The sequence below is a fragment of the Petromyzon marinus genome, chromosome 24, assembly GCF_048934315.1.
Source record: "Petromyzon marinus isolate PM22_M1 ecotype Great Lakes invasive population chromosome 24, UKy_Petmar_22M1.pri1.0, whole genome shotgun sequence".
NCBI classification, from domain to species: domain Eukaryota; kingdom Metazoa; phylum Chordata; class Hyperoartia; order Petromyzontiformes; family Petromyzontidae; genus Petromyzon; species Petromyzon marinus.
The window spans coordinates 13,942,651-13,957,254 of NC_133690.1; the positions used below are offsets into that span (position 1 = coordinate 13,942,651).

The following is a 14,604-nucleotide window of genomic DNA, read 5'->3' on the forward strand; positions in this document are numbered from 1 at the left end:
TTCACCTGATGAAGGCCATTTGTGTTGTGGCCGAAACGTGATTTTAGTTATTTTATTTTTTACCTATGTGACTTTACCGAATAGAACCAAAGAGTATGTGACGGCCATCTCTGTAGACGCTCACAAATCTGACCCTTTCGCACTGAACCATGAATTATTAATCTGGCGTGCATTCGCTCATTCCTAAAACCCCGGAGGACCCGGAGAAAAATTCCACACAAACAGGGGGAGAACATATTCTTGTTTTTTTCGGTAAAGTCACGTAGAAGGGAAATAATAAAATAAGAAAATATATATAAAACAATAAAAATTCCCACGACGTTTCGACCATAACACAAACGGTCATCATCAGGTGTGAAAAACCAACGGCAAGAAACATTTGAAAGAAGTGTCAGTTCGCATTTATTTATTTTTAAACGGTGTTTGTATTTATTTAAAAAAAAACGTTTGCACCACGGGCAGCAATTTGGCAGTTTATTTAGAAGGACGAGTCCATCTATGTTCTGAAAAGAGGAGGGGGGAGACGAAAAATGTATGTATGCTGTCTGAAAGCCACCGTAAAAGCGTGAACAATCAATTAAGACCTGAAATGGTTTATCAAATCCTTCCAATGATTGCTAAGCCAGAATCCATCTTATCGGTTGAAATTGTCTCTGTGATTGTATATGTGGATAGCCTCATGAACGAATCTCTCATGGTAGCCAGATGGCTTACAAAGAACCTCTGTCTTGGAGAAGTCAATGTCATGTGAGCCTACTGAATTATAACAATGATCTGCCACGGCCGAGGTGTTGGGCCTACCGTGTTTAAGGTCTGCTTTGTGTTCACGAATGCGGTCCGAGACATGGCGTTTGGTTTCTCCAATGTAACTACTACCATAGAGGCAACTTAGTTTGTAGACACCAGGGTACTGTATATCCGGAATCACATCTTTTACAGACGGAACCAGATCACGGATTTTATGTAATGTGTTGAAACGGACCTGGATCTTGTGTTTATTCAAGATTTTGGAGATCTTTTTTGTGATCCCCGCAATGTAGGGTAAAGTGATGGTTTTGAAAGGCTCCTAAAGAGGGTCCTTCATGGTTTGAGTGATAGCGTTGCGGATTGTATAGTCGGAGTAACCATTAGCCTTAAGAGCTTGGTGTACGTGCTTGAGTTCACTGCCAATGTGTTCCTGGTCGGATATGCATTGGGCTCTATGGTACAGAGTCTTGATGAGAGAATTCTTTTGTGATGGATGGTGGTGGCAAACCGGTTTCAGATTGAACCATCAGGTCTCTTTTTTATTAGGACATCCAAAAAAGGTAGCTTCCCATCTTTTTCGACTTCCATGGTAAATCTGATGGCTGGGTGTATGGAATTGATGTGGTCGAAGAATTGGTCTAGAGCAGGCCGGCCATGTGGCCAGATGACAAAAGTGTCATCCACGTACCTCTTCCATAAGGTTGGGCGCAGAGTGGCAGTCTGGATGGCGTCAGTCTCAAATTTCTCCATGAAAATGTTAGAACTGCCAAATCGCTGCCTGTGGTGCTAACGTTTTAAAAAAAAATGAAATGAATTCAAATATTTCTTGCCGTTGGTTTTTCACACCTGATGATGACCGTTTGTGTTATGGTCGAAACGTCGTGAGAATTTTTATTGTTTTATATATGTTTTATTATTTTATTGTTTCCCTTCAACGTGACTTTACCGAAAGAGCTAAGGATATAACCCTTGCCAAGTTGAAGGGTGTGGCTGGTGCCCCCGTGCTTACTATCGCCCGAGCTTCAAAGTGCACGTGGCCTGGCACAGGCGCCGTGGTGATGCTCACCGCCAAGAGTTGGTGGCAAATGAGAGCCGTGGTCCTTCTTTTGCTGCGTCTGCCTTCAGGTGGCCCAGTGTGGCTACACCCTCATCGTGACGGCCGTCTACTGGATCTCGGAGGCCGTTCCCCTTGGGGCTGCGGCCATGGTGCCAGGATTCCTCTTCCCTCTCTTCGGCATCCTCAAGTCGAGCGAGGTTAACCCTTCAAACGATTTTTTTATTTAATCGGATATATTTATCTTGATTTGCCCTGGAGAAATCCGATGAGCTGTGAAGCTCTTTTTTTTCACAGCTGTCCGGTATCCACCGTCATCGTTATCGTCGTCATTAATTTACTATTTACTCGATGTCACGTCTCACGTGAGTATTAAACAAATGCCCAAGTACCGATGGAGTTTCGGGAGCACACGTGAACTTAAGAATATGACCGATTAGCGCATTCCCACTAAAGTTGAAAACGTTCATGCGTTCAGCTCCGTACGTTTGGAGGAAACGACTTAGAGCGGTCAAATTGATAAAGGGGGCCGCCGACGATGCAGCGGCACAAAAAAAATCGACGACAAAATCGTTCGCCGTGGAATTTGACAATGGTCCCGTTGGGCAGCTTCAGACGTGTGACAGTTTCGCAAAATACGTTGCAGCACAAGCGCGCAGTCGAATCCCTGTTCAGGGCGGTGATTGGTTGCACGGAACCGGTCGTTAAGTGAGTTGGTCGTTAAGCGAGTATTGGTTGTACACGTTATAGAGGCTTAATTCGTTCCGAGAGCATCGAAAGTTACTCTTTTTCACCCAAAAAAGAACGTACTTTATAATATTTTAGCAATTGATATTAATACATAACGATATTAACAACATTATAAACACATAACATAAAAAACACATTGTTTTACAATGCATTCATTAATATTTATTTTACCTACGACCCGTCGTTAACAGGGGAATGGTCGGTAAGCAAACACATTTGGCTCTATGGAGACGCTACACTACTGTACACTCCACTACTATAGAATACACTATACACTACACTACTATACACTACACTATACACTACTACAGACTACATTATACACTACACTACTATACACTACACTATACACTACACTACTATAGACTACTATAGACTACACTATACACTACACTACTATACACTACACTACAATAGACTACACTATACACTCCACTACTATACACTCCACTATACACTCCACTACTATGCACTACATTATACACTACTATAGACTACACTTTACACTACACTACTATACACTACACTATACACTGCACTACTATACACTACACTACTAAAGACTACACTACACATTGGGCTCTATGGAGACGCTACACTACTATACGCTACACTACTATACACTACACTATACACTACTCTACACTACACTATACACTACTATAGACTACACTATAGACTACACTATACACTACACTACTATACACTACACTACTATACACTACACTACTATACACTACACTACTATAGACTACACTATACACTACACATTGGGCTCTATGGAGACGTTACACTACTATACGCTACACTACTATACACTACACTATACACTACTCTACACTACACTATACACTACTATAGACTACACTATAGACTACACTATACACTACACTACTATACACCACACTATACACTACACTACTATACACTACACTACTATACACTACACTATACACTACACTACTATAGACTACTATAGAGTACACTATACGCTACACTACTATACACTACACTATACACTACACTACAATAGACTACACTATACACTACACTACTATACACTATACACTGCACTACTATACACTACACTATACACTACTATAGACTACACTTTACACTACACTACTGTACACTACACTACTATATACTACACTATACACTACTATACACTACACTATACACTACAAATTGGTCTTTACGGAGACGCTACACTACTGTACACTCCACTACTATAGACTACACTGTACACTACATTACTATACACTACACTATACACTACTATACACTACACTACTATAGACTACACTATACACTACACATTGGGCTCTATGGAGACGCTACACTACTATACAGTACACTATACACTACACTACTATACACTACACTACTATAGACTACACTATACACTACACTACTATACACTACACTACTATAGACTACACTATACACTACACTACTATAGACTACACTACTATACACTACACTACTATACACTACACTACTATACACTACACTATACACTACTATACACTACAGTCTACACTATACACTACTATACACTACACTATACACTACACATTGGGCTCTATGGAGGACCGTCGTTAGCAGGGGTGGTCGTTAAGAGGGGTTCTACTCTATATCATCTTGGAAAGAATTACAGAATCCATGCCTTTGCGTGGTTTTTCCTTCCTTGTTTTGTGATAATTCAATTATATCACAATAATCACGTATTACATTCCTGAACTCGTAACAATAGAAGACTCAAATAAAGTGAGTTTCTGCTTAAATGAACATTGAGGCAGTGATAATCCGCTTACAGCCCTGCAGAGTCAGTGGTGGAAATTCCACATTCCTATGGAGGGGGTCAGTCTATCCATATAACTCATTTTCCAGATGCCTGACTGAGTCTCAGGCTAAATGACTAAAGTAGCATTTCATTGGGATAAAGTAGCTGCTCAGGCAAACTCTAGTTAATGTTCACACTTGTACACCCCATGCACATAACCTGACTTTTGGCTTAGAAGCAGATGAGGCTTATACACAGTCGAATTCTTGAAAGCCATGAACACATTGTAAAGTGTTTCATTGTATCATATTTGTTTTAATGCTTTTACTGGCGCATGCATGGGGTTGTACAATTTCTCAGACACATTTCCACATTACAGTTACTGTGTTTATATGCCTCTAACCGAATGCACCCGATTTCATGAGATCTCAAAAGCTAAGCGGGTTTCAACCTGGATCGTGCTTTGATAGGCGACCACCATGCATAACAAGTGATTTGGCTGCAAGGCTGGCTACATTATGGGCAGGGGGTAAAGTATGGAAAAAAATCCATTGTACTGTCCGTACTGCTATGCTCCCATATTTTTCTAATTCGTGTTTTCACCAACCTGCGCTGCCCAGCAGAGTGAAGTATGTCAATAAACCGCATGGCCATGGGGAGGCCTTCATGCAGTATTGGAGTGATAAATGTCTGTGTGTGTGCGGTAGTGTCACGCACGGTTAGTTCGCCGCACGACAAACCTGGCCGCCCGAGCTCCATTCCCGCTCACGGTCAACACCGGTGACGATTATCTGAACCGATCCTGGGCCTCCCTCTAGGGCGACTCAGCCTCAATTGAGTACCCGGTGCGGCCGGGCGTGGTGCTGACCACCCACCCTCTCGTGCGCCGTGTCAGCCTTCATACATGCTCACTAACAGCACTTGCCCCAGCAGTCTGTTAAGGCTATATGGGGGGGGATATTTGTCTTTGTATATGTATATATACAGGGTGCTTAATTTTTTTTAAAGACCTATATGACACTATGGTTTTTAATGGAAAAAGAACGGATCATACACTGTAACGTGATAACAAATGTACACGTTAATAGCGTCAAAGAGTTCTCCACGTGTTCACCATCGTCGTCAACACGTGGCCTCGAGTCTTCTCCAGGTGGTCTCCAGATCCCGGGAGGCAGCAGTGCATGTCACGTGGTATCGTTGCAAATTCTCAGAAGCGTCAAAACGTTCGTTTTGAAGCACCCTGTATAATGTGCTCCGTCCCAGAACTAATATGCAACCTCTGCATCGCAAATGTATCCGTTCAAACACAGCCCAGACAATGATGCACAGCAGTCACGCGAGCGATCAAGACGTGCCCAGTCGTTCTGTCTGCACGGATGCGGCCTCGTCGATGTTTCATCGTCATCAAACGAGCACGGCTGTCTGTCTGTGTTACCTCGTTGCGTGCCCTCGCCTATGCGTGAAAGTTACCTTATTCATTTTCTTTTATTCACGGTCACCGGTGCTGCTGCTGCTACTGCTGCTGCTATGCTCGTGCAGGTGGCTGCTGAGTACTTCAAGGATTTCCACCTGTTGCTGACGGGCGTCATCTGCCTGGCAGCTGCCATCGAAAAGGCCAACTTGCACAAGCGCATCGCGCTACGTATGGTGATGGTCGTGGGCTCCAACCCGGCCTGGTGAGTGGATGCCGGCGAGTGGGTGGGGTGGGGGGTGGGCGTTTTGGTGTAAAGCAAAAAAATATATAAAATCGCGTCTTCCGCAAAGTCCACCCACATTCATTCCTGCTTCCGATGTGAATCCATCTGATGAGGACCAGAGGGTTTTGCTGTCATGAGGTGTGTCTATACCGTCTATCTGTCTGTCTGATACTCTGTCCACCCACGCCTCTACCTGTTCCTACAATGCGTCTGAGATGACGTGTCAGAATTTAATTAGATTTGATGGGTGGTCTCTCCAGAGTGAGATATTTGTAGGCTACGTTGTTTCTGTTCGAAATGTATTTTTTTACCTGAATGTAAATGGTCATTGCTTTCTCATGGATGTTCGAGATAGATATTTTTTGCAATAAGTATTTTATAATGTGTGCCAGTAATTCATGCTGTAAATTTTGAAATTACATTTATCCATGAACTTAATGTGTAAATGCCCTCTTCCAATACCTTAATTACAATATTTTTGGAATTGATTGATCGATATATAACGTTAATACCTAGTTTTCTTCATAGTCTTGAAAAATGATTTTGCTCCGTCTGCTTTTCCCGTGATCCGAATGGGAGAAACCGAAAGTGCATCGTCCATCCAATGGCTAAGATGACTGTATCCATAGATACAGCACAACAAACGATTTTAAGTACCACTGTACCTTTGCCTAACCCCTAACTCCAAACCCTAACAGTTAAACTGTAACCTCAACTGCTAAACTCTAACCCTTCACGAAGACGAAAGAAGTGACACACTTTATGTTGATATTTAATCTGCTGAAACCTTAAGAGATGGGAATTGAAATGCACCGCTAAATAGGTAAGCAAAATTATGGTCAGGGTTAGCAAGGTCTGTCATTTGGATACAAAAAATCTCTGCGGACAGCAATTCCAGAGGCTCAGTTTCTGTCACTGGGTTTTCGGAGATGTGGTCACATCATGGCCCAATAGCTCACGAGTTCCAAGGTGAACGGGAGCCCAGAGTTACTGAGGGCACTTGGCGCTCGAGTGGTGTCGCCCCCCACCTCCGCCCCCACCTCCGCTAATATCTACTCTGCTGCTGCAACTGCGAAACTGCGTGCAGCCTATGTCGGCCAAACACGTCGCCTTCTCGACATAGGCTGCACCGTGACAGAGAAAGAAGAGCGGCGCGAAACGCCCAGCGCTCTCGCTCACACCCCCTTTGATTTGGACTGCGCGGCTTTTGACGCACAGGCTCATGCTGGGCTTCATGGTGACGGCCGCGTTCCTGTCCATGTGGCTGAGCAACACCTCCACGGCGGCCATGCTCATGCCCATCGTGGAGGCCATGCTGGTGCAGATCATGAACGCGGAGGCGTCAATCGACAACCTGGAGCACGGGGAGGCGGAGGGCAGCTGCCACGTCAACGCCGCCGTCGTGGACGAAGGCGAGTGGCGTCGCGAAGTCGTTCCACGTGGCGTCGCGAAGTCGTTTCGCACTCGCGATTTATTTGTTATGGGGTGCCAGGCCATTAGAGGCCCTAAGCAGACTCTTTTTTTGTTGGGGGGGGGGGGGAGGCGGCACTCAGTTGAACTTATAAAATGATAGTGAGGCGACGAAAGAGACGCAGATGACAATAAATATAGATGAGATGAGTTCAGGGAAATGTGAACAAAAATAGAGGTGACGTGAGATGCGAGAAGAGAAATGCAGACGAGGTAGAGCTGAGAGAGATTCATTGTCATTTTAACAAGTGAATTACTTTTGAGGTTTTATCAGAATTTACATTTGAGTTGATATTCGATGCACCTTTTTTTCATAAATTTGGTGTCCCTTGAGCTACTTTGGGCCCTACTCTTTTTCTTAGACTTCAACGAGGTCCCTGATAGCTTCGGATCGCCGCTTTCTCAGCACTCCGAGGTCACTGAATTTGTGGACACAGGGTCTGGAATGCTATCGCCAATAAACTGCAACTTGAATCACTACCTATGAGATCTTCACTCAAAACTGCTCTAGAGGAGTTGTACACCCCTAGCTGCCACTGCTATTCAGTGGCCTAAAATAAAATGTTTCGCTCCGGATGACCGCTGCAAAGTACTACCTGTATTTTGATTTGGCGTGCTGATCTTAAAGGTGCATTGAAAAATGTGATACTCCGACTGATGCTCCTGTTGTTGTGGAGTGACTCATGCAGCCAGCTATGTCTCTCAGGTTTGGTGTAACATGTTATTTATGTAGTTTATTGTTAAAAACTCGGTCAGAGTCCCTATGATCACTGTTACATTGCATTTATGGCTTTATTTTTGTGATTTCGAAAAGTTTTTTTGTTTAGCCATGTTTTTGTTTATTGCAGTACGGAGTTAGACTGATGGCCTTAATCTTAGTTGCCTTGTGGTTGTTATTGTTGTTGTTTGACTTGCATCCCACTGGGATTTTTGCACACAGCGTTGGTGTACGGTGCTATTTCAGGAATATGTTGATGGGTTTTTTTCCTGGATTTTATGTTTGCACAGTCACATAGTCACTTTAAGATGTTTTCTTGTTCATGTTTTTTGTTTGTTGCGGTTGCACCCGATTCAAGAGCCGAATGGCTCACAGGGCTATACCAAATGAATGGAACTATGAACTAAGGCTCTGTTCCTGGGGTCGTGGTGCTTTTGCCCGTGCAATTCCCAAGCTTTGGAACGCTTTGCAAATGACAAACAGAATCGTTAGAGATATTTAAGTGTAGATTCGAAGCTTTCGTGACTGCAGGAATTACTCTATTATTTGATTTTATTTTCTACGTGACTTTACCGAAAGAACCAAAGAGTATATTTAAGTGTGTACTGAAAACTCACCTCTTTAAACTGGCCTTAACCTCCCACTAGTTCTGGCTATTAACCCTGCAGGTTCTATTTATTTCCTGCATTCCATACATGGCACATTAGCATCTACGGATGAAATGCGCCTTACAAATGTAAATTATTACGATTAAATATTTGTAATTTTGCTTATTCCTCAAAAACCATAGGCAATTTTCCCCATTTTTTTAAAGTCCCTATTCAAAATGCATGTTTGTTTTTATGAAAGCACATGACCTGACCTGGAGACCGGGCAAACCTATCAAATGTAATGATTGTTTGGTTGTAATTACTTGCTCAGGATACCTATAGATGGATAGCTGAATAAGAACACGTTATTGAGTATATAATGTTTGCTCTGTGCTTGATTTATGAAATGAAACTATAAACGCATTATACACAGTCACTGTATTTGTGGACACATGTGTTCATATTATGTACATACTTCATATGAAAATAAGAATAATAAGAGGAATAAAATTGCCCTTTGTTTATCCAGGAAGCCTTACTTAGTCGTAGGATGTGTGTTCAAGGGGATCTTGCATTGGGATGTTTGGCCGATTATTTTGATACGTGGGAGGAAATCGGAGAACCCGGCGAAACCCAGGCACAGAAAGAATACAACTCTCAAACTCTGGTCCTTTATTTTAGGCCATGTCTTAAGCATTTATTCTCTCAAGCTTTTCCCACGCACTACTGTGGACATCTTAAAACGGGCTATGCTGACCAACCCTCCTATACAAAATACCACACTTGATTTACGAGTGTCTGCGAAAACCCTACGTGCTAAAATAACCGTCAGAGCTCCGCACAGATGGATCCAATCAACTTTCTGTATTTCCATCTCCTGGCCACAAAACAAATTGTGAGATCACCAACACTCACTTGCCAGCTGCTTGCAGGATTAGAGGCATGTGCTTCTGTGTTGTATTGCAATAAGCTGTGCGAATAACACGTGCAAATCGTTGTTTTTTTGTTACAGAGTTAGAATTTCAAGAAACCGAAATGCAAGATTCGTTGGAAAGGTAAATGTACTATATTTTGGGCACAATTCAACATTTACGAAGAATGCAGTTGTTTTTTTCCCAGCATCTTTCTCCGGTAGTATTTTAAACTCGCGTTTCTTTCTCACGTAAACAAAATCGACAAGATGGAAACAAATCCAACCAGTAAATATGTGTAAACTGAAATCACTTCCTTTGTTTAAAAAAAAAATGACTTGGGCTTCCTGGACAATGTTCAACGTATGTCAGCGTCACGCAGAGTCAGACTGACAGATGAGGTCAAAGACAAATGACCAAATAGTCTGCGGGCATATTGAGTACAGGGTCTGTGATGGAATGAAGCAAAGGTGGCTCATGTTACAGCAACGCGAGCTGAAGACGTGTGGGCAAGAAAGATAAAAATCGCGCATATGCATGGATTCTGTAAACGTTTTACAACGTATTTTCGTCCTTAGAATTGCTTAATTGGCGATAATGACTATTTATTCGAGCCGAACTATATGAAATTATGTCACATGCCATGCACAGCGTGACGTCGTCGGAAGGCAATGGGAGGGCAGATGGGCGCGCCTCAGCCAGCAAGGCGGGAAATGCCAAGGGGAATACTCTTTAGCACTGTTTTCTTTCTTTTTATTTGCCAAGTTTTTTTCTGAGTAGAAACACGAAGTTTTGGTCGTATTGGATGATCGTTATTCAACTTTACATGCCCCCGTGTTAAAAAAAAGCCTCACTGAATGCTTGCATCACAGGTCAATAGTGGTCTCTGCAACCCTATGAGACCGTAATGCGACTGCAAATTCAAGTATTTATTATTGGGAACATTAGAATACGTTATTGTTGGTCTTGGTTTTCATTGCGAGTTGTTGTTGTGCGTGGGTTAAACACTCCGTGCCATCTTAGCCTTGTTAATAATACCCTGCGCTGGCTTTTGTGAACTGTATTTCATACTCCACCCAATGTAGATAGATGCAGTATCAGGGTCATGTGTGTGTGATGTTGTGCATATCCGTCGCTTGATAAAATAAACACATTTTATAGCAGTGCCCGTGGCCTTTGGCCACTACCTATTGTCATGCACTTCCTTTCCAGTTGTTGCTATGATTATATTCTGTGTTGCTTCCGAAGTGGCCGTATTTCCACCCAATTAATTTGCGCAGTGTCCAGAGACGCACTTTGTATCTCGACTGCAGAAAAAAAATCGCATCTCACCGCGGTGTGACCGATCTTGACAGAGCGTTATTTCGTTATCATGTTGTCTTCCAGAATTGATGTCGAGTATTGTACCCTTGACAGCAACACGGACAGCAAGAAGGTGCGTATCGTGGTTCCGCCCAAAAATGACCGAAAAGTAAATAAAACGTGTCGCCAAAAAATGGTCAACTCAAGTGCAGCGGGTTAACGAAAGTCAATCTGAGCAAAAACAAACGATTGCATTTTATGTGCAGAACACAGATGATAATCCACATGCCAGTGTCACAACACAATGTTAATGAGTTATGTAAGCAGCCTTATTTTTTTACACAACTCCGGACCTGTGATTGCATATAACTGCAAGAAAAGCGTATAGATTCAGCAGTTTTGTTTATTTCCGTCATTATTGTCACGCTATCATAGCATCAATTCTGATTGTGGGCAATAGCAGTGGCTGTGGTTATTGTGAACGTTGTATGTAACTGTACAAGTACTGTAGTTATAGTATCAAAATGTTTTACTTGACTGCGAATAAAAGTGGGCCCCCGACATTAGACGGGGGATGATGGACCAACCGTCAGGTGTCGCGAGGTCGTGTGACGGCCGTGTGTGACTTGGTGATATCTTTGTGCAGCAGTAGATAGAGCACGACTGATGATGACGATGAATGTCATTTCTTTCAGGCTGTCAACGGAGAGGTGTGCAGCACTGCAAGATCAATTGTAGAATCAATTGTAAGCATACGTAACTTAGTAAATGAGTGTGTCGTAATTTTCTACGAAAGAAAATGCGTATTTTCTTTTTTCACAATGCAAGAACGTCCGTGGTTATATTTCCCGAAGGAAGCCTTTTGATTTAAAGCTTTCGTAACTGCAGGGATTCATATTCTTGGTTCTTTCGGTAAAGTCACGTAGAAGGGAAACAAGAAAATAATAAAAATATAAAACAATAAAATTCTCACGACGTTTCGACTGCAACACAAGCAATCATCATCAGGTGTGAAAACCACAACAAGAAAATTTGAAAAAAGTGGCGGTTATTTTTAACGTTAGCACCACGGAGAGCGATTTGAGAGAGAGATTCGTTCATGAGGCTATCCACATATAACAAACACAGAGACAATTTCAAACGAGAAGATGGATTCTGGCTTAGCAATCATTGGAAGGATTTGATTAACCATTTCGGGTCTTAATTGATTGATCACGCTTAAGGTGGCTTTCAGACCGCAGCCATTATTTTTCGTCTCCCCCCTCCTCTTTTCCGAACATAGATGGACTCGTCCATCTGAACAAACTGTCAAATCGCTCTCCGTGGTGCTAACGTTAAAAATAACCGCCACTTTTTTCAAAGTTTCTTGTTGTGGTTTTCACACCTGATGATGATTGCTTGTGTTGCAGTCGAAACGTCGTGAGAATTGTATTGTTTTATATTCCTATTATTTTATTGTTTCCCTACTACGTGACTTTACCGAAAGAACCAAGAATATGAAGGAAGCCTTGTTAACCGGCGTTTGTGTAGGTGGACTTTTGTCCGTCCCCCCCCCCCCCCCCCCCCGTAATTTTACATCTGGCCTATAATGTTGGCACATAATGGCTAAAGAGGTGTGATGACGACAGTGTTCGAGTGAGCCATGCAATTGCAGCACATGATTATGAGAAGCTGACAGCGCATGGTAGACCCAATAATTGCACTGATGCGCTTCCAACGCGAAGCAGACGCGTCGCTGTTAACGCACCGCAGCGTTATGTACACACCTGTCAGTCGCGTCTCGTTTGAAGCCCCGCGGGTCTGATGTCTTCATCGTAATATCACAACAACAACAATTACTTACTCAGGAAAGCCACACTGAGTTCAGAGGCATGTTTTTTTTTAAGGAGGGCCTTGCATTGGGGATGTTTGTCCAACATCAACTACGGTGTTGTGTGTTAGCTTTGGGAGGAGACCGGAGCACGTTGAGGAAACGTGTGCAGAACTGGAAGGAAAACATACAAACTCCACTTATAAAGGCACAGCAGGCGGGAATTGAACCTGTGTACTTCTTGCTGTGAGGCACAAGCGTCATCATGCTGCCACACGTATTTAGGGTGATTGAGTGACAAGAATGACACTGATACCAAATTTAAAAAGGTATGTTTTACTGCAACTTATCAGCTGCATGGCATCCTGAGAAGTGCATCTCATGAGCAACATTGGTTCAAGACGAGGAAACTCGACAGCAGTTTCCACATTAATTATCTCACCAGCAGACCCAGGCTTGCTTGAACCAATGTTTACAGGCATGGATCCTGTCTCAGAAACGCGTCCTAGTTCAACACAAAACTACACGGCGCATAAACGCGAACGCATGCGCACATATTTTATAGTTCTTTCGGTAAAGTCACGTAGATATGCAAAATAATAAAAATTTAAATAAAGTGAATAAAAAAATAATAAAAACATCATGACGTTTCGATCGCAACACGAAAGTTCCTGATGACGACCGCTTGCGTTGCGATCGAAACGTCGTGAATTTTTTTTTTTTTATTCACTTAATTTTTATTATTTTATTGTTAAAAACAAAAATTTTAAGCTACGTGACTTTACCGAAAGAACCATAGAATATGAATTCCTACAGTCACCAAAGTTTTAAGTAGATAACATACACACATACGCGACATCTCGTGAAGATTCTCCGCGACGAGCGGCTTATTTCGTGTTATAAATCACGATTATTCTTACGACGTCGTCGCCCGCAGAAGGTGGAAGGAGACGCGGAGGCTCCTGCGGTGCCGAGCCGCTACCACTCGCAGAGCCAGCAGATGCTGTGCAAGTCGCTGTCGCTGTGCGTGGCGTACGCCTCCACCATCGGCGGGATCACCACCATCACGGGCACCTCCACCAACCTCATCTTCGCCGAGCAGTTTAACACGTACGGGCGGCACTCGGCTCCGCGCGGACACCAACACAGACACGGGAGAACTCCTCTTGTCTGCGCGCCAGCCCTAGATTTCCCGTTGTCCATACGCGGTTGTCCGCGGTTTTGTGCTGTCCTGCATTCGGAATGGCTTCCGCTTGTCGACGAGTTTGTCGTGGTGGTTTTTTACGCAAAAAAATGTTTAGCACGGCATCAAAGAAAACACTTTTAGATACGTGGAGATCATTGGCAAGGCCGTCCTATATTAGCCATGATTTGTTCTGTCCATGAGTGGAGTCAATTTGCACATCACATCGCGTAGAATAGGATACACAATGTTTGTCACTCACATCACGGCGCATAAGAGGAGTTCTACTGTGCATATACATTTACTTTTAGGGTGAGAATATTGACCCTATACATCTTTCTTGAGCCAAACCTGCCCAATTAACTGGTTGAAATATCCAAGATTATGATTTACCTGTAAATACGTTAAACAAATTACATTGTTATTCTTAGTTTTTTCGGTAAAGTCACGTTGAAGAGAAACAACAAAATAACAAAATATATATAAAACAATAAAAAATTCTCACGACGTTTCGACCATAACTCAAACGGTCATCATCAGGTGTGTCGGTTTGCATAAATTTATTTTGAAAACGGCATATTTATTT

At 42.8% G+C, this 14,604-nt stretch overlaps 1 protein-coding gene across 1 annotated transcript in view; it reads left to right on the forward strand.

Moving 5' to 3' along the window:
* Positions 1–14,604, forward strand: part of SLC13A1 (solute carrier family 13 member 1) — a 34,058-nt gene that overhangs the window by 2,935 nt on the left and 16,519 nt on the right. Inside the window, exons 2-8 of the mRNA XM_032959997.2 lie at positions 1,873–2,001; positions 5,877–6,013; positions 7,253–7,446; positions 9,825–9,867; positions 11,110–11,158; positions 11,721–11,771; positions 13,773–13,945. Of these exons, the coding sequence (XP_032815888.1) occupies positions 1,873–2,001; positions 5,877–6,013; positions 7,253–7,446; positions 9,825–9,867; positions 11,110–11,158; positions 11,721–11,771; positions 13,773–13,945 (776 nt within the window). The remainder of the gene's footprint in view (positions 1–1,872; positions 2,002–5,876; positions 6,014–7,252; positions 7,447–9,824; positions 9,868–11,109; positions 11,159–11,720; positions 11,772–13,772; positions 13,946–14,604) is intronic.